This window comes from Pituophis catenifer, unplaced genomic scaffold, assembly GCF_029215685.1.
Source record: "Pituophis catenifer annectens isolate HBS135680 unplaced genomic scaffold, rPitCat1.0.hap2 SCAF_1, whole genome shotgun sequence".
NCBI lineage: Eukaryota > Metazoa > Chordata > Lepidosauria > Squamata > Colubridae > Pituophis > Pituophis catenifer.
In genome coordinates, this window is record NW_027256881.1 from 192,834,230 (window position 1) to 192,854,934 (window position 20,705).

General features: G+C 39.0%; 1 protein-coding gene across 2 annotated transcripts in view; it reads left to right on the forward strand.

The window, feature by feature from the left end:
- TTN (titin) overlaps nucleotides 1–20,705 on the forward strand; it is a 319,867-nt gene that overhangs the window by 7,745 nt on the left and 291,417 nt on the right. For both annotated transcript variants that reach the window (XM_070957152.1, XM_070957229.1), the window contains exons 3-18: nucleotides 928–1,131; nucleotides 2,414–2,701; nucleotides 4,307–4,398; nucleotides 4,494–4,738; nucleotides 5,682–6,024; nucleotides 6,660–6,803; nucleotides 7,167–7,292; nucleotides 7,825–7,962; nucleotides 9,723–9,860; nucleotides 11,197–11,346; nucleotides 11,803–11,940; nucleotides 13,156–13,437; nucleotides 13,594–13,719; nucleotides 15,158–15,442; nucleotides 15,733–15,798; nucleotides 19,563–19,821. In XM_070957152.1, coding sequence (XP_070813253.1) covers nucleotides 928–1,131; nucleotides 2,414–2,701; nucleotides 4,307–4,398; nucleotides 4,494–4,738; nucleotides 5,682–6,024; nucleotides 6,660–6,803; nucleotides 7,167–7,292; nucleotides 7,825–7,962; nucleotides 9,723–9,860; nucleotides 11,197–11,346; nucleotides 11,803–11,940; nucleotides 13,156–13,437; nucleotides 13,594–13,719; nucleotides 15,158–15,442; nucleotides 15,733–15,798; nucleotides 19,563–19,821 — 3,024 coding nt within the window. The remainder of the gene's footprint in view (nucleotides 1–927; nucleotides 1,132–2,413; nucleotides 2,702–4,306; nucleotides 4,399–4,493; nucleotides 4,739–5,681; nucleotides 6,025–6,659; nucleotides 6,804–7,166; nucleotides 7,293–7,824; nucleotides 7,963–9,722; nucleotides 9,861–11,196; nucleotides 11,347–11,802; nucleotides 11,941–13,155; nucleotides 13,438–13,593; nucleotides 13,720–15,157; nucleotides 15,443–15,732; nucleotides 15,799–19,562; nucleotides 19,822–20,705) is intronic.

Below are 20,705 nucleotides of genomic sequence, written 5' to 3' on the forward strand. Positions count from 1 at the left end.
ACAGTGACCTTAGTAGACAACTATGGTAATACTTGCCTTACATTAAAGTGAAAGGTTCCATTTCTGAAACTGTGATTGCATTTGTACGTAATTCTAAGACATAGTAAGTAGGCCCATGCATCATTACCAAAAGCAAACAGAGTACAGTTCAGAGTACAACCTTTCAACCATTGCAATCTTATGGCAACACTAACTCATATTACATGGTGTTATAAATCTCTTGTTCCCCCAAGTTACTCATTATGTTGGACAGATTTGACAATGATTCAGCACTTGGTTATTGTAATGCACCAAACTCTATGAACGTTTTTATCTCTTGAAATCTGACCTCCTAAATCACAAAAAGTGTATCTTTTATCATTACGCCTACATGCCTTTCCTTTTCAAGCATCCAGCATTTAAAATATAGTCTTCCTCTGATAATACCATCTAAGAATATAAATATGTCTTTGTATCAGATATTCAGAGGAAGGAGCAGCAAACTATATCCTAAAGAAAGCAGATCTGAATATTACAGAAGAATGGAATGGAATGGAATGGAATGGAATAGAATAGAATAGAATAGAATAGAATAGAATAGAATAGAATAGAATAGAATAGAATAGAATAGAATACTTTATTTGACCAAGGAATTTGTTTCTGGTGCATAAACTCTCAGTGTATATGCAAGACAACAGAATAATGATAATATAACCAACCAAATATAAAATAAATTAAGCCTTATTCTATTTTGGGACGTTGAATTGCAGTAAGCATAGATTTCCCCCAATGCCCAGTCATTTCTTTCATCATATCTCAATTACTGAAGCCCTTGATCTAGCCCTTTAGCAACTTTAGCATATACATTAGGAAAACCTGGTGGTATTTTAGGACTGATGCCAATGGGACCTTATGAGCATTTATCTTTACTTCACTCTCCTTCTCAAGGTTTCCCAGTTCCTGAGGTGAGCTGGTATCGGGATGGCCAGGTTATTTCTACTGCAACTCTGCCCGGTGCGCAGATCTCATTTAGCGATGGCCGCGCTAAACTTGTGATCCCCACCGTGACCGCAGCTATCAGTGGAAGATATACCCTACAAGCCACCAATGGATCTGGACAAGCCACAAGTACTGCAGAACTACTTGTCACCGGTAGGTTGTGGTTATAGAACCAGTTGGCACTTTCCATCTTTCATCTTAAAACATGTGAATAGAATCCACAAAGATGAAGACTAAATTGAAAAAAAGTATTAAGAGATCGCATTACACAAGGTTCTCCCCTTTCAAAATTCTCTGACATATCAAATATAGCTACTTATTAAGTTTTTAAAAATCTAACACACCCCTCAATATTAACATTTAATTGTAAATAATGCCAGTAAATAAATGGTAAATATGAAGGCTGCCTTATATGTACTTCTAAGAACAATCAAACTTATAGGTCCACATTCTGCTTTATGTTGATTTTTATTTTTTTTATTTCTATGGGGTCCATCAACACAGATTTTGCATCTGGCTACCTCTTGATATTTAAAGGGAAAGTGTCTTTATAACTTGATCATAGAAAACCTTACTTCTGTGTGATTCTTTTAAATTCTGCCCCATAATTTCAAAATTATGGGCAACTTACATATGGCTCCAAAGAGTTTTGGGTTCAGCCTCTCTGCCAATTGAAATCCTCTGTCAATTTTCAGAGGCAGAGTTTGCAACTCTTAGATTATTGTTTCAGGGATATTTCCTTACCAGATTCCTTACCTGCAACAGAAGCAGAGCATATTCTAATATACTTGAAAAGTTCTAAAAAAAATCAGGGAGATATCAGAAATCTATCTGCCTTGCAAGTAGCCCATGTATAACTGTATATCACAGTCAAACATCAATAATTGACCACAAGTAATGTTTAAGGCATTTTACATCATGCCTTAAAATGATTTTTATATCATAAAAAGTTTTATAGAACTTGCCAAATTCCAGTACCATGGTAGTCATGGATCCCAGGCACATTCTGTTTGTCAGCCTATTTAAGGTATCTTGCAGTGGTGAAATCCAAATTTTTTTACTACCGGTTCTGTGGGTGTGGCTTGGTGGGCATGGCAGGGGAAGGATACTGCAAAATTCCCATTCCCTCCCCAGTCCTGGGGGAAGGATATTGCAAAATCTCCATTCCCACCCCACTCTGGGGCCAGCCAGGGGTGGTATTTGCCGGTTCTCCGAACTGCTCAAACTTTCTGCTACTGGTTCTCCAGAACCTGTCAGAACCTGCTGGATTTTACCCCTGGTATCTTGGTTCAAAATGTTTTGCCCTATGATGCACCATTTAGCTCAGTTAAAGGTTATAGACACAACAGTTTTAGTAGTAAGAAGATACATAATATTCCTTATGTTTGTTCTTGCTTATATAACCTCCTCCTCTTCCTCCTCCTCCTCCTCCCAGCTGAAACAGCGCCACCCAACTTTTCACAAAGACTACAGAGCATGACTACTCGACAAGGAAGTCAAGTTCGACTTGACGTGAGAGTGACTGGAATCCCTACACCTGTGGTGAAGTTCTATCGGGATGGAGCAGAAATTCAAAGCTCCCTCGATTTTCAAATTTTACATGAAGGAGACCTCTACAGTTTAATAATTGCAGAAGCTTACCCTGAAGACTCCGGAACCTATTCAGTAAATGCCACTAATAGCGTGGGACGAGCAACTTCAACAGCCGAACTGCTCATACAAGGTAAAGATTAGTAGGATAGTCAACCAAGAATGTTTGTTTGTTTGTTTTCAAAAGTTTAGGATTATTCCATCAGGGCAGCAAACTTCACAATGATTGCTCTTCTGTCAACAAATCCATCAATTCCATTTCTCTCAGATGATTTTAATGTGGCTGTAAAATTTCACCCTGGACACAAGCTGATCATAAATACTTCAGCATGACAAAAAGATAAAATTGTTTTCAGAAGCAGCAGCAACAAATGTTCTGCTTCTTTTCTTCCCCTGTTAATACAAGGAAAACAAGTAGGCTAACTTATTGCTAGTGCGAGGCAGTGTTTTTTATTTGTAATTGTTTTACATTGTATTAATCTAAAATCCAGTAAATCAACACCTCAGTTTTTCACTCCAGGGTTTCTCTTGCTGGGTGTCATAGTTTCACAGCAACTTGCTTAAGCATATAGTGCAGTTGCAGGCCTATGAAAGAGCAAAAATCCAGGCCTCACTACTGCTTTGACGTGCACACAGTAAAAGAAAATAAAAAATACATGGGCCTAAATCTATATAGGTTAGATTTACACATCACACTAAGTAATAATGTGGTTTTTATTTTATTTATTTAAGGCAAAATCATTTTTGACATAAAGTGTGAATTCAGCTATTGGGATTAATGAACCATGATTTGTGGCTCCACATTGGCCTACCATATTTCAGAAATTCTGCTTGGGCGGGGGTTGGACTAAAATGACCTACAAGGCCCCTCCCAACTCTGTTAATCTGTAATTATGTCAGAACTTGGTTATGATGGTTTATTCAACAAACCATGGCTAATGTGATGGCTTAATGTGATGTTCAGTGATCCCAAATATTTTGAAAGTTGTGTTTTCCTAGACATCATTCCAGCCCTAACAATGCATTTAGATATCCAAGTGGGAAGGACTGAAGTAGAAAAGAAATACACAAATGCATCAGTGTCCCAAATCTCTACATGCTCCTAAGGCTAAAATCATTAGGTTAAAATCCAAAAAATATTACAAGAATATTTAACTTTACAAAGCTTTCTGTGCCCAGAAAACCTGATGAAAAATGGGTAATTTTTATGGGCATGCTTATTGTACCCTTTTAAATGTTCACTCTATAAGTATGAAGGAACAAAAGACGATGACCATTTGTGGTGGCTTCCATTGGTTTTATACCTTATATTTCATAAGGAAATATCTTCCAAGAGTTTTGTTTAGGCTCCCTTATCTAGGCATTGTCCCCAGTAAATGCAGTGGTGTTTCTTTCTAAACAGACTTACTTAGACTTGACTATTCTGCATTATATTCTTGGCTGATGTATGAAAAGGCTAATTTGAAATGAATTGCTCTCTTTATTAATCTGTGCCTGAGAGAATTAATTTATTCAGTTATTTATTTATTTATTATTTGCCTTATGGTGTTTTTCTATAAATGGGTAACATCTCCTTCAAGCTGAAGCAAAGCTGCTGGGAAATTTGTGGCTAAATTTGCACAGCTCTCTTGGCAATCATATACATGAACCCATAAATAACTGGCATCACCGATATACTTCTCTCCTCTACTCCCCTCCCAGAACCAATTCTAATGACTCCCATTCTCTTTTCTCTAAGGCGATGAAGAAGCCGTTCCCGCTAAAAAGACAAAGACGATTGTTTCGACTGCTCAGATTACACAAACAACACGACAAACCCGAACTGAAAAGGTTGGTAATTTGTCAGATTCTGTTACCAACCATTTCAAAGGCTGGGGAAAATCTTTAACTAGATTTTCATGAGTGTTCTTGATCTTTCATTTCAGAAGATTGAAGCTCACTTTGATGCCAGAACACTTGCAACTGCTGAGATGATGATAGAAAGTGTCACTGGGCAGCAGCTGCCCCATAAGGCACCCCCACGGATGCTTCCTCACCCTGCTTCTAAATCACCGACTCCGCCAATCATTGCAGCCAAAGTACAGATGGCACGCCAGCAATCACCATCCCCCATCAGACAGTCGCCATCTCCTGTACGACATGTGAGAGGTCCAACACCATCTCCAGTCAGGTAAACCACTCACATGTAAAATTTGACCCAGATCAGGAAAAAGTAAAGGGTTGCCCTGCAGTTCCTAGAATTCCTCATTATTATTAATTATAGTTGCGGTAGCTGATGGGAGTTAAAATTCAAGAACATCTGGAGAATCCCACTGTGCCTTTCTTAAGGCAAACATTGATCTTTAAGCAGTGCAGCAAAATATTTGTGGCCAACACTGCTATTATACACTCCTGTGAGTTATTTACAGTTATGTAACTGAATATCCATTGAAAAGAAGTTTTGATGGAATTGGGTATTCTGAAGGGTTACCGGTGTGGGATTCATTGTCTAGTTTGGAAATAAACAATCACCAGCCAAAACTTTCAAGAGAAAACAATGGTAATTTTATTCTTCACTTTGCAAACCGGGTGGACCATACACACATAGATACAGTGGACAAATCCTAAATCATCAATACATTTGTCGTATATTCCCTAGTACCGTTACAAATTTACCTCCCACCTCTTCTTCATTGGCTTGGGTAATAATGATGTCACAACCTATCCAAAGTGTCTAAAATGAATACATTATCTCCACCCCTGATTACATCTCCCACTACTCTAATTCTATCGCCCCCTGCCTTTATTTACGAATTTCCTTTTATGGTCCTAGTTCCTAGGGGTTATCTTTAGAGTAACTATCATATCAGTAAATTCTGGTTCTGGCTGGTTTGTAGCATAGCAAAGGCTTCTAATCCTAGCTCCTACATACAATTCTCAGGCTTCAGCCTAGCTCATGAGATTAGAAACATATACAATGCATTTTGTTCACAGGCCAACATGTCTTCTTGCAATTCTGTAAAAACAATACAACTCTATTTCTCACACCAGTGGCCTAGTTTTCCACCTTTCAACAGTCACTTTGGGGAGCTGTTCTTCCCCTGGCATCAATATCAGTTCTGTTTTGTTAACAGATCGGTGTCTCCTGCTGGAGTTGCAAGGCTCTCAGTCTCTACGTCACCTATCAGACCTGTGAGATCACCAATCTTGGTCCGGAAAACACAGGCCGCAGCAGTGATGGGGGCTGATGTGCCTCCTCCTTGGAAACAGGAAGGCTACGTAGCTAGTTCGGAAACCAGAATGAAAGACACCCGAGTAACTACGAGCACCACCCAGATGAGGACTGAAGAAAGATGGGAAGGGAGATACGGAATGCATGAACAGGTTGCTATCAGCGGAGCCGCTGCAGCAGAAGCCACCCTGGCAGTTGGTGCTGGTGCTGCTGCTGCTTCTGCTGCTGCTGCTGCTGCTACAGAGGTGAGACCTTTTCAAAGGGGTAGGGTGGAAGGAGTAGGGTGGAAGGGTTAGGGTGGAAGGGGTAAGGTGTTTTTCTCAAAGTAATGTGGTTTTGCCACAGAATTGGTCTGCTTAGGAGAAATTAGGACCTCTGTTGTTGTTATTTTACATGCCTGGTTATTTAGGCCAGGGTTTGGCAAACATGTTTTTTATAAATGGCCAGATCCTTCCCCTCCTCTGCCTCCACAAAGTCTGCCTGGTAGATCTGCAGGCCAAGAAACATGGCAGCCTTTATGTGGTGCTGGCCTACCAGCAAGGAGGCTGCTAATAGGCTACCGCCGTTGTCCAGTACACCATGAACCTGTCCCTTGCTCCACTACCCTTGCTGTAAGATCTTGGCTGAAGCTCGGCCCTAGTGATCTGCTATCTGCTTGCCCATTCTTAGCTCAGAAGCCATATAAAACAACAGACACACTGGGCTAGTATTTGGCCCCTGGGCTGCAATATGCCGACCCCTAATGTAGATGGTGCTGTGCAATAATGTTGTCACAGGACAATCTGGCAAAGCAGATGCTTGTGTTTGCACCTATTCCTCATGTTGCTGACGTTGTATTCCAATGAGCTGTCTTTTCATGCCACTCATTTGGGTCTCGCAGGACATGGACAAAACAGCAGCTGTTGCTACCGTCGTTGCAGCTGTTGACATGGCCAGAGAGAGAGAACCTCTTCCAAGTGCTGTAGAGCAGATGGCTAAAAGGACAGCCATGACCGCAGTGCACATTCCGCCTGTCCAGGAGCAGGTAGATATAAAGCAAAGTGACAATAAATAACACTCTCCCCTTGTTTTCCATTAATACTGCCAATGCAGGCATTTGCAGAAAATGAACAACACATTGGCTAATACGACAAGCAAGCATGTTAGGATACCAAATCTATCAACGTTAATGTTTATTTTTTTCCCCTTTCTGAGCTTAAACTAACTTTTATCCCCAAATATATTTATCTTCATTTGCTTTTATATTTTGCATACTTTTTATATAGGACGATTGATGAAATTAAATGTTATAGCTTGCTTTATCTTTCTTTCTTTCTTTCTTTCTTTCTTTCTTTCTTTCTTTCTTTCTTTCTTTCTTTCTTTCTTTCTTTTCACCATTAAAATATAGGTTAAAAAAGAAGCTGCCCTAGTAATTACTGCTACTGCTGAAAAAACCAGAGAGCAAGAAATGATGTTGAGAACCAGAGAAGCAGTTACCACAAAACAAGAACAAATACACATTACTGAGGAAAAGGTGAATAGCCAATTTAGTTTCATCAGCAAGCTTCATTTCCACAGTAAACTATCAGTGAATAGGAGGGAATTCCCCCATCCCTCTCCTCATAACAAGTGCTATGAGAAGTCAACATGCTGATTAGCCATGATGTTTTACTTATTTATTTGTATCCCACCTTTATTATTTTACAAATACCTCAAGATGGCAAACTTATCCAACGTACCTTCCTCCTCCTATTTCCCCCCATAACAACAACACTGTGAGGTGGGTTGGGAGAGATCCTGAGTGACAGTGACTGACCCAAAGTTACCTAACCTGTGTCCATGCCCAAGAAGGGACTAGAATTCACAGTCTCCCACTTTCTAGCCTAGTGCCTTAACCACTAGACCAAACTGGCTCTCTATGTTGCTGAAGCTTATTTATTTGAATCCTATGCCACACCTTGCCCTTATGCTGATTATGTTCATCTCATGTGCAATGCATTTTGAGAAATATTGTTGTTTGTTTAAATTCAGTCATCAATACACTCTTTTCTCTACCATTAAATTAGATACGAAAAGAACCAGTGAAAGTTCCTGTACCCAGAGTAATAATTGCCGCTGACACATTTAAAGAACAAGAACTGATTTCAAGAGCTAGAGAAGAAATTCCTACAAGAAAGGAAGAAATTCACATTACTCATGAAAAGGTAAATATCAGTCGTGTGGAAAAAAAACTCTTCCTCTTTCTTAGTTATAAAATTTATAAGCACTATTAATTAGGCATCCATTTCTGCTTTGATTTGCTTGTTATGAATTTAAAGAATTCCTCTTTAGAAATTATGTCTCTAACTTTATACTGTCTATGATTGTAATATAGATTTGATTTGATTTGACATTCCTCTAGCTTGATATTTTCCACCTATCCCCAATATATATTTGTCATTTCTGACATTCGCAGAAGTCTCTCTAAATCATGTATCTACATTAAATATGACTACGGTAATTACATTGGCCAACTTAGTAAAGAGAAGTTTTGATCTTAGAAACCAGAAATTCTAGAGCTGGGTGAAGGAAACAATAGTACCCTAGTTTTCTTAAACAATTTTTTCAATGGAAAAATGCTTTTGAAATTGTGGGATATTCCAAAAATTGTACACAAACCATGCAGCAACAAACCATTTCCTTAGTAACTCCTGGAATTTTGCTTTGTTCAAACAAATCTAATTGTGTTGGGTGCAATATGCTGGAGTAAACTGCTTAGAGGGGGTTGTAAAACACTATGAAGTGGTATATAAGTCTAAGTGCTATTGCTATTGTTCAAGAAAATGCAGCCCAAATTTTATTTCTCTGGTGGTAAATGCTGTAACATCACTTATTTAAATAACAAACTTAGAAGTCAACATGAGGCTACTGAGGAAAAAAAAGGAAATATTCAGCAATTTGGGGACACTTCTGAAGAAACACTGTCTTTTCCAACAAATAAAATAAAATCATGGGGTAAATGTTTCCCCACCACAGCTTTGAAATTCAGCATGCTCAGTATGCCTTAAAATATTGCATGTCAGCTGTCAGGAGTATGGGATACAAAAAAAGTTATTGGGCAAGTTTCTGGAGCTTAGAAATGACATAAGGACACATGGAAGCAATATTTTCAGGGTACTCTTGCTAATCAAAAATGAGATTGCTGTTCATTTTATTTGCAATCAGTTTTTACCAAATAGTAATAATTGGCACAAATTGTATTGTGTGTAGGGTATTTTACTTTGGGCAACCTATCTGATATACCTCTAATGCATTTAAGATTGTAGCTATCTAAAGTGAAATATATAGCCTCACTACTGTCAAGTCTCCAAAACCAAGAAAGACGCGTTGTGGTTTCTCCAAGCAGATTTTGTTATTGTTCCTCGCCTATAGACAGAATCTTGCCAAACTAAAACCAACTACCAAACCTCATAAAGCTTATAGTCTGGAACTGTTAGGGAGGAGCTGTTTTCACCCTCTATCTCTCACACAAACTATCTGAACTGAATTGTCTCTTGCTCTTCTGGAATGCACTCCCTCCCAGGAAGCTCAACTACATTCCATGACAACAAAGATAGAAAACATGAAGTTTGTGATGTCCTTTGCTTAGCAAGCCACCCATTATGGCTCTAGATGCAAACCAATTTAGTACGGCATGTTGAACATTGTTAAAAAATATCCTGAAGTAGAAACACATGAATGAAACGAAACAAGATGAAATAAAATAAATACAAATATTCCATTTCTAGAATTGCTATTCTCAATATGGATCACAATCCAGGATGGAATTTAGTAGACTTATTTATTGTAACACTTAGCTCTCTGCAGAACAATGGCCATGTGCTGTTTAAAGTTATCTCTGTTATTGAAAAATAATATTAGTTTTCAGCTATGCTGGGAGGAGAATCTGATAACTGAACTCCTTTCTTTTCTATCATATGATTAGATAAGAAAAGAAGCCGTTAAAGTTCCTGTGCCCAAGGTGATAATTGCTCCTGAATTACTTAAGCAACAAGAACAGATTTCAAGAGCCAGAGAAGAAATATCAACCAGAAGGGAAGAAATGCACATCGCTCATGAAAAGGTGAATATTATCAATTTTGCACAATTTTTTTTCTGCTCAGTTGCAGACTTTATTTTCACATTTCTTTTTATTTTCTTCGTTTTCTTGTGAACTCCCTGCAATAGCAACTTTGCTCCCTTTTATAAAAATTATCTTCATTTAGTTAAAACAAAGCATCAATTTAATCCTAATTAAAATTCCATTGATTCATTCAAAAAACTTATATAGCCACCCCAAAGGAATCCTTCAAAGTTAAAAGATTTAAGGAAAAATGCTAAATAATCCAGTGCCTTGCATCTAGAAAATTTTATGGAATGTATATTTCTTTATTAAGATACTCATATTTTTCAATGCTTATTGGTGGTTTTCAGTGTGATTGTTCTTGCAGATATCAAGGAGAACAGGGGAAAAAAACTTTTCAGTATTCAAATTATCCACTGAAATTCAATAACTATTTTTGCTCATTTTTAAAATGTCCCACTGGATTTATTGCTCTCTCTGGATCTTCTTTCAATGGGATCAATGGAGAGAAGTTTCAAAAGGACATAATTAATAATATATATATATGTTAATGTTAGCTTTACAAATCTTTTTAAAAAGAGTTTAGGAACTAAATTTGGTTTGTTTTATAAAAAATACTATTTTCTCCCATAACTTGTTCCACATGGATTTAAATCAACAATTAATGTAAGACATCGTGTTCTTGTGTGGATCTAGAAACCAGTCTGTCTCAAATCAATGTAATTCTGATATCAATTCACACACAAATTCCTTTCAGCCAACTTCATTCTGAAATTTCAAGTCAATTTATCCCAGAGATGTGTTTAATAGATAATTCTATAATATATTATTTTAATGATTTTTTTCCATCTATACAGTATGCCTTGTAAACTCAGTTCAGAAGATAAATTATGTCTGCATATTGATCCAGAAAATACGAACAAAATCTCTTTATTTAAAAATCTGCCCCACCCCCCAAAAAAAATTCTCTGCAAACTCTTTTCTAAAAGATTGTTCTTGTGTCCTTGTTAAATTTCAAAAATGAAAGAGAAGGCTAGCTTTTCCACTGAAAAGAACCCGTGGTTTATTTCCATTTCATTCATAAATTGTCAGCTTGCCCCTTCTGCATTTTAAGTCACCTCAATTAAATATAATAAGGCCACATAGATTAACGTGGAGCTGTATAAAGACCGCATATCAGTCGTTTTATAATCTGGATAGCATTTCATTATTATTTTTGCCTCTTTGTAATTTCATGCGCTTTACTGCTTCCTGTCTGCTTTTTGCTGCTGTCCCAATGAACATTTTTGCAACACCACATATATAAACACACTTCTGTTTTTACTATAAACATCAGACATGGAAAGAAGTTGTGAAGCCTGTGAAACCTTCTGTACCTAAGGTAGTAATTACAGCTGACAAACCCAAAGTACCTGCACCGGTAGTAAAAACTACAGAGAGAATTGCTACCAAACAAGAAGCAGAAGCCCACTTTATCCAAGAAAAGGTGAATAGAACCATTGTTAATGTGATGGTCATTCTCATGTCCCATTCTCACACTGACATGCTCATAATTCTTCAATAAGCCTACTAACTCTTCCATACCCTTTTCTGGTTGCGTTCATTAAGAGAAATGGGAAATGGCCATTTTTTCATATGGTATGCCATAATATATTCACAGCTTCCCTGTCATGGTGTTTGGGGCTTTAAAACTTCATATACTAAACTTGCAGTTTTTTTAACAGTTTTTTTAACATCCAGTCAGTTAATAACCAAACATCAATATTTATCTGCTTCAGGAATTAGAATGTTCTGCAGGGACAGAACATAAAGCATTTAATATATTAACTTTTCTCTATCCATAAACAGAGAACATCTTTTTTTCTGAAATTTTGCTGTCACTATTGTTTGTTTGGAGACATTACGTAACCTAAAACTTATGTTCTTGCTATAATATAATTAGGTAAGACAGGAGACTGAAAAAATTGCCATAGTTCCGAAAATCATTGAGGTTGATAAACGCAAAAAACAAGATATAATATCAAGAACCAGAGAAGAAGCTGCTGCCAAAAGAGAACAAATCCATCTAGTCCATGAACAGGTGAATAGCATTCACCAAAACAAGATGTTTACTAATACAAATTATTCAAAATTATGCAAACTTTTGACTCAGCCTAGTGCCAGTATTTATTTGTTTAGACCTTTGTATAGCTACCCATCTTAAAGTCAAAATCTGGGCTGTTTACATGCCAAAAACAAAATAATATATGCAGCAATAAAAACAAAAGAAATAGTAGTACCATATGGCATTGTTCTTCTCTAACAATTAATATGCATCTCAGAAATTAATTACAGCTCCTACATTGTGTAATTAGAATATTGAGAAAATGGTGCTTCTTTTCTTTGTTTTACTTCAGGTAACAGAATATGATTGAATCTGAAGCCTGAACACCCCTTCTTGAAATTCAGTCTCTTTAAATTCCATGAGGGGTATTTTAAAGTAGATTTATTTAAGGCAGAAGTATAAATTAATACCATAAAAAAGTAAACATTCAAATACATGATTTTGACATATTTGAAATTAAGTAGAAGATCTGTTATAAATGGATAAAGGACTTTCTGAAATGTGTGTTGCAAAATTATTTGTGTATTTCTGACAAGCTTATGTGTCTGTAAGTCTTCATCAACCATGCTATTATATATATATATATATATATATATATATATATATATATATATATATATATATATATATATATTTATATGGTTATCTTTCCTTTCCTTTCCTTTCCTTTCCTTCCCTTCCCTTCCCTTCCCTTCCCTTCCCTTCCCTTCCCTTCCCTTCCCTGGAAGGGTTGAATAGTTCTATTCTAACATGGTTGAATAGTTTGTACATTCTGTACTAAATGTAAACATTGACTGTCTGCATCCAGTATAGTATTCATTTCTTTACATTTGAACATCGTTAAGGAATGATATATACCGTGTTTCCCCGAAAATAAGACCCTGTCTTATATTTTTTTGAACCCTGAAATAAGCGCTTGGCCTTATTGCCATGCGCTCAAAAGCCCGATTGGGGTTATTATCAGGGGATGTCTTATTTTGGGGGAAACAGGGTATTATCTCAATGAACAGAGATGCAGAAAATATGAAGATATTAAATATCCTATATAATTATAATTGGCAATGTATGTGCATATGAAATAAGAAAAATAGAAGGCTGGAAATGTAACGTTTTTGAATGTTATGTGCTCTATGCTAGCTGTTCTGTCATGAATGTAGCTATGTATCAATGTTTTGCAAATGTTGCCTTTAGATTGATGTTGGCAAAAAGGCTGAAGCTGTAGCCACAGTTGTTCATGCAGTTGACCAAGCACGCATTAGAGAACCCAGAGAACCAGATTATGCCGAAGAAGCTTATTCTGAACAGGCAGTTCTGGACTATGGCTATAAAGAGCATGCTTTAGCAAGACATGTTGTTGAGGTACCACCAGAACCACATGTTGTCACCAAAGAGGTGAAAACTGAGGAGGTTCGAATTCCCCCTAAAATACATGTTGCAGCTGCTGAAAGAATGGAAACGGACATATCAACACAGGTTAGGCTCAGTTTTAACCCTGCAGCCATTTCCAATGGCTGTCAAGCTTCTTTCTTTTCTTTTCTTTTCTTTTCTTTTCTTTTCTTTTCTTTTCTTTTCTTTTCTTTTTTTCCTATTTGGCAACCTTCTCAATGCCCATTTTATTGGTTAACGTAGATTAAAAGGACTGCAGAAACATCACTTGAAAAATCAATCCATGTGGAACACATACGTCCCCGTACAGCAAGCCCTCATTTTACAGTTTCCAAAATTACCGTTCCTAAACCAGATCATACTTATGAGGTAAGAAGAGAAGGAAGAGTATGTCAGGCAAATAGAGATCTCTATTGAAATAGTTAACCCAGTTCCTTTTTCTACATAAACCAGAATAGAATGAGGCTTAAGTGAAAGAGGGAGGAGAAAATTTCTAATACTGAAACAGTACAGGGGGGCATGCTATTATTTATTATAGAAGGAAATTAATGGGGCTGTTCACCAATTGAATGGCATCCATTGGTAGAACAGTTTTCTGAGCAGCCCCTCTAAATCTCCTTTAAAGCATCCAGATGACCCTCCACAGTAGAGTTGGGGGAGTGTAAGAGAAGGAAAATGACCTTCTGCTATCCTTCCACTATAATTGTATCAGTACATCAATAAAACGGATATTACATGCTCTGGTTATATGAACCAAGCATGTTTCAAAATATCTTGTCTGGAAAACAAGGAAGAAGGTAGAGGAAGAGACCTAAAATGCCTGGCATACTCCTTTTCTCTCCGTAAAAAGTAAAACATTATTTGCAAATTCTTACTTCCTAAATTAATCAAATAATTCATAGAGTGATAGTGTTTGTTCTGTCTTTCATGTGGTCATGTTGAATACTAAGTGTGTATAGGAATTAACATGCTGTATATTTATAATCCCAATTATAGTGTACTCATCAAGAGTACATGGGTTTTGCTTTACCTTTTCTTTTTCACCCCTCTCATTTTTCCATTTGACATTTTAATTGCCTCCTTTACAGGTCTCATCATCTAACCATTCCATCTAATCCAATCCATTTTTCCAATACAGAGTTGTGTTACTTCATCATTGTACAGAGGATGACTTTTTTAAAAAATCAAATACATGTAAATAATGTTATGGTGGTTGGCTTCATATTATCTCAGATACTGTAGTCTTTCTTTTTTTTTCTCTCAAAGAAAGACAAGGTATATGAAAATACAAGTATATTCTGTCTTATATACTTAATGCAACATGTAAATCCTAGTTACGTAATAGTGTTGTAGTGAATAGAATCTAGTGTTCTAAATATTGCAGACAAGATTTGTCATTATATCTACTGGACAAAGATGGAGGAGTATGACTTTTATGAGACCAATTATGGCTTCATAGCAAATTATGAACTTTGATTGACAAGATGAATAATACCATCAAACATTTGAATGTAAACAACATTGAAAGATTAAAATATAATTTCTTATTTCAAAAAGCCAATAGGAGTATTTCTTAATTGCTTCTTGTAAAAACAAAGCCAATCGATGAGAGAAAAATAACATGTGGTTTCCGAAAGGTTAGAACCAAATATCAGCTGCAAGAAAGAAGCCGTATTTTACCATAACATTTACATATTACATGTATTTATATATACATATAGGTGTGTGCGTGTGTGTGTGTGTGTGTGTGTGTGTGTGTAGCTAGCAGTGGTAACCCTTTTTTATTTTTTTATTTTGGGATGATTAGGTTTCCATAGCAGGATCTGCTATAGCTACTCTGGAAAAAGAGTTAGCAACAACTTCTGTTCCTAAAATAACCAAACCTGTGAAACGTCCTATTGCAAAGTCTCCTGAACCCAGAGTGATGCCAGAGAAAGTCGTCTCTCCACAGTTCCCTTTTGTAGAGACGCCTGCTGAAACCTATCAGAGGCTTTATGGCGTTGAAATAAAAAGAGAAACGGGTGTGAGTGTGACAGGTGGACTGGTGCAGGAACGTGAACGTGTTGAATTAATGCCAGAAGCTGAACCCAAGGTTGGTCATTAAGCACCTTTCAGTCTTTGCATGCAGAACAATGCATTCTTTATTTCTTTCCTTTTTTTCCACCAGCCTTCCCCCTTTTTAAAGGTTTCCCTCTCTTCTTACTGACCTTTGTATACCATCTGTGGTGACATTGTTTTCTGTCTCTGACCATTTCCTCAGAGCGAGCAATAGAAAAGACCCAAACAAGATGGCCATTGGCTTGTTTCTGTTCTCACGCATGCTGCTGCTTGCTGAACAAAATGCTGTGTGACACCAATTAACTTTGTGTGAAATCTCCCTAGGTGATCGAAGTTGCTAGAGTTCCAAAACCTACAGAAGTTCCCGCTACACCCCCATCTATAGTCTCAGTAAGTAATCAATGTTCTGCTGATAGGTAGACTAATTTACTCTGCTGTGATCTTTTGAGTAAATCTTTTTTTTTAAATCATAAAAATATGGTGCAGTACTACTGCCATCTAGTGTATAGAATATGGAAGTAGAGAAGATATTGAAACCGATTCTCATATACCTACTTTGCCGTCTGAAATAAAACTGCATAAAGGAATTTCCCCATTCAGTTCAATTGAGAGAGCAGAGATTCATGTATGCATGAATCTATTCCGTGGGTGAAAATGAAAAGTGCAAACTTTGCATATGATACCGATGGCGAATTCAAGCAAGTAACCAGTAGGATCAAAATTAACTATTTTTGCATTAAATAGAAAATGGTCTAGAGCGATGCTGGAGGACCAGTACCTCCGAATCTGACGGAACACTCTTAAGAGCCTTTATTAGGACTTATTTAGTAGTGATACGGGCAGCAAAATGTTCGCATTTTTCCGCACTTATTGCATCCGCTGATTCGTGCCCAGCCGCCCTATTTAGGGTGACTCGCTCCCTCCTTAATGCAGGGGGAGTGGAGGAGCCCTTGCAGGGTAGAGCTGAGGAGTTTGTGCAGTTTCTGTCGGATAAAGTCGCTCAGATTCGGATGGACCTGGACTCTGATTGGGCAATTACGACTGAGATGACTGGGGCAGGTTTTAGTCCTATTGTGTGGGAGCCTGAGACTCCTGAGGAAGTGGACAAGGCTGTAGGAGTGATGAGTTCCTCCACTTGTTTGTTGGACCCATGCCCCTCCTGGCTGGTTTTGGCCAGCAGGGAGGTGACACGAGGCTGGCTCCAGGCTTTAGTTAACACGTCCTTGAGGGAAAGGGCCTTCCTGCAACCATTAAAGGAAGCGGTTGTAAGGCCCCTCCTCAAGAAGCCTTCCCTGGATCCAGCAGAATTAAAGAACTTTCGTCCAGTCTCCAACCTACCCTTTGTGAGAAAGGTTGTAGAGAAAGTGGTGGCACTTCAGCTCCTGCGGTCATTGGAGGAAACAGATTATCTAGACCCTTTTCAGTCTGGCTTCAGGCCTGGCTACAGCATGGAAACTGCCTTGGTCACACTGATGGATGATCTCTGGCGAGCCCAAGATGGGGGTCATTCCTCCATCTTGGTGCTACTTGACCTCTCAGCAGCTTTCAATACCATTGACCATGGTATCCTTCTGGGACGACTAAGGGAGTTGGGAGTGGGAGGCACCGTGTTACGGTGGTTCTCCTCCTATCTCTCTGGTCAGTCACAGTCGGTGTTGGTAGGAGGACAGAGGTTGACCCCTAGGCCCCTCGTTTGCGGGGTGCCCCAGGGCTCGGTCCTCTCTCCCCTCCTATTTAATATCTACATGAAACCACTGGGTGAGATTATCCAATGATACGGGGTGAGGTATCAGCAATACGCTGATGATACCCAGCTGTATATCTTTACCCCGCGTCAATTCAAGAGCCTTGATAGTACAAGGGTTTAGTGCACCCTGTTATTAACACAGCTGCCTGCAATTTCTGCTGGTTCGAATCTCTCCAAGGCTCAAGGTTGACTCAGCCTTCCATCCTTTCTAAGGTAGGTGAAATGAGGACCCAGTTTGTGGGGGCAATAAGCTGACTTTGTATAAAATATACAAAAGAATGGAGGCTATTGCTTAAAGCATTGTAAGCCGCCCTGAGTCTCCGGAGAAGGGCGGCATATAAATCAAATTAAAAAAAAAAAAAAATTCAGTGAGGCGATGGATGTGATGTGCCGGTGCCTAGAGGCCGTGAGGGTCTGGATGGGAGTCAACAGGCTCAGACTTAACCCAGGCAAGACCGAGTGGCTGTGGGTATTGCCTCCTAAAGACTATGTTGATTGTCCATACTTGGTTCTGGAGTGGCTGTGGGTATTGCCTCATAAAGACTATGTTGATTGTCCATACTTTGTTCTGGAGGGGGAGAAATTGTTCCCCTCAGAATGGGTTCGCAATTTGGGTGTCCTCCTAGACTCACAGCTAAGATTAGAGCAACATCTGTCAGCTGTGGCTAGGGGGACCTTGGCACAGGTTCGTCTGGTGCACCAATTGCGACCCTACTTGGATCAGGAGGCTCTCCTCATAGTCACTCATGCCCTTGTCACCTCACGGTTAGATTATTGCAACGCGCTCTACATGGGGCTACCCTTGAAAAGTGTTCGGAGCCTACAGTTGGTCCAGAACGCAGCCGTGCGAGTTGTCGTGGGTGCACCTAGGTACACCCACATTACACCAATTCTCCACGAGCTGCACTGGCTCCCTATTGGTCTCCGGTCACAATTCAAGGTGTTGGTTATTACCTTTAAAGCCCTACATTGCTCAGGGGTAGGTTATCTTCGAGACTGCCTTCTACCACATAGCTCCCAGCGACTGGTAAGATCCCACAGAGTTGGTCTCCTCCAGGCCCTGTCAGTTGAACAATGCTGGCTGGCGGGCCCGCAGGGGAGGACCTTCTCTGTGGCTGTCCCAGCTCTCTGGAACCAGTTACCTTCTGAGATCCAGACCATCCCCACCCTATTGGCCTTCCGAAAAGCAGTGAAGACGTGGCTCTTCCGGCAGGCCTGGGGCCATTGATCTCGCTGTTGTGATCTGGCAAGATCCGGCCATGAATGGTGTGAATAGGTTTTAATTGTTTTTAATATTTTAATGTTTAATGTTTTTATATATGGTTTTTAAATGCATTGTAAGCCGCCTTCATTGTAAGTGCATTGTAAGCCGCATTGTAAGTCTTCGGAGAAAGGCGGCATACAAGTTGAACAAACAAACAAACAAACAAACAAACAAACAAATAAATAAATAAACAAGTGTGTATTTAGCAAAACGGAATACAGAACATTTTGAGAATTTGCCATACTAAGCTGACTTGCAATATATGTAGGAAGATCTGCAGCATTAACTGGATCTGCCATTTTCAAAATACCTTTAATGTTGGCTAAAAGAAGACAGAATAACAGAATAACAGAATTGGAAGGGACTTGGAAGACTTCTAGTCCAACCCCTTGCACAAACAGGAGACCTTATGCCATTCCAGACAAGTGGCTCTCCAGTCTCTTCTTAAAAGCATCCAGTAATGGAGCACCCACAACTCTGAAGGCAAGCCATTCCACCAGTAGTGGGTTCCACTTACCTTCACTACCGGTTCGGAACTGTGAGCGCTAGCACACAGCACTTCTGTGCATGCGCAGAGCATCTGTGATGATATCCAGGCTGGTGGGCGAAGCCTCCCATCGCCTCCACTACCAGTTCGCCCAAACCAGAGTGAACCGGTAGAAACCCACCACTGCATTCCACTGGTTAAATGTTCTATTGGGAACTTTCTCCTTAGTCTTTGATTAGTTTCCATCCATTGTTTTTTCTCTTGCCTTCTGGTGCTTTGGAAAATAGGTTGACTCCCTCTTCTTTGTGGCAACTCCTCAAATATTAGAACACTGCTATCATGTCACCTCCAGTCCTTCTTTTCACTAGACTAGACATACCCAGTTCCTGCAACCATTCTTCATATGTTTTAGCCTCCAGCCCACTAATCATCTTTGTTGCCTTTTTTCTGCTCTTTTTCCAGAGTCTCTACCTCCTTTTTATAATATGGCAACCAAAACTGGATGTAAAATTCTAAGTGTAGTCTTACTAAGGCTTTATAAAGCGATATTTTGTAAAGATGAACCTACCTGGTTCTACAGAATGAAGGGGGGCAATCCAAACTTCTAGTAACTTGTTTAAGGTGCCACAAGGTTCTTGCTTGCTCTGTCTATCTAGATGCTGAAAAATGTGACTGTTATGGAGGGAGAGTCCGTCACCCTGGAGTGCCGCATCTCTGCATATCCTGCTCCAACTGTTGCTTGGTACAGAGAAGACTACCACATTGAAAGTTCCATTGATTTCCAAATTACCTTTGAGTCAGGAGTTGCTCGCCTTGTGATCCGAGAAGCTTTTGCTGAAGACAGTGGGAAATTTACTTGCACAGCTTCCAATGAGGCAGGAAGCGTTAGCACTTCATGCTACCTCCTTGTTCAAGGCAAGTATGGAGAGAAACGGAGGCCAGGTGTTTTGGGTGGGTGCAGTGGTGAAATCCAAATTTTTTTACTACCGGTTCTGTGGGTGTGGCTTGGTGGGCATGGCAGGGGAAGGATACTGCAAAATCCCATTCCCTCCCCATTCCTGGGGGAAGGATATTGCAAAATCTCCATTCCCACCCCACTCTGGGGCCAGCCAGAGGTGGTATTTGCCGGTTCTCTGCAGTACTCAAAATTTCCGTTACCAGTTCTCCAGAACCTGTCAGAACCTGCTGGATTTCACCCCTGGGTGGGCAGTCTGTTAAATATACTGTTATATAAGTATAATATCAAAGAATCTTACATAATTGGTTGAATGAGTAGAAACAAACAGGTTATCTTTCCCACTCTAGTTATTGGGTTCACTGAATTGTTAAAGACTATGAATAAAGCAGTCACAAGTCCACTCTTCTGTATCTTTATGTACATGTAATCATTTTTATCATACCCATCAATCTGAAAGCGTGTGGCAGTGCAGAGTTTTGGACCAGAGGCTTTAAATCTTCCTCAGCCATGATACTCAGGAAGATTTTATCACCGGGTGGATAGAAAGACTATTTTTCACCTTGACATTCTAGGGATGATGGCAGCCTTTATGCCCAAAAGGAAAAAAAATAGACATTTTGCTCATGTTTTATTTCCTTCAAATGTATACTCCTCTTCTTGACTGAAACATGCAACTCACCCCAATAAATGTGATCTAAATCCTTCTCAATATCTCAAATAGGTCATGCTTAAAAGGAGATTCCTTTCATTACTATACAAAGCAATTGCACCATGTTGCAAGGACAAACTCATTCATCCTATAAATCCAATCCGCAGACAAACTATCAAATCGGGCAAAAGC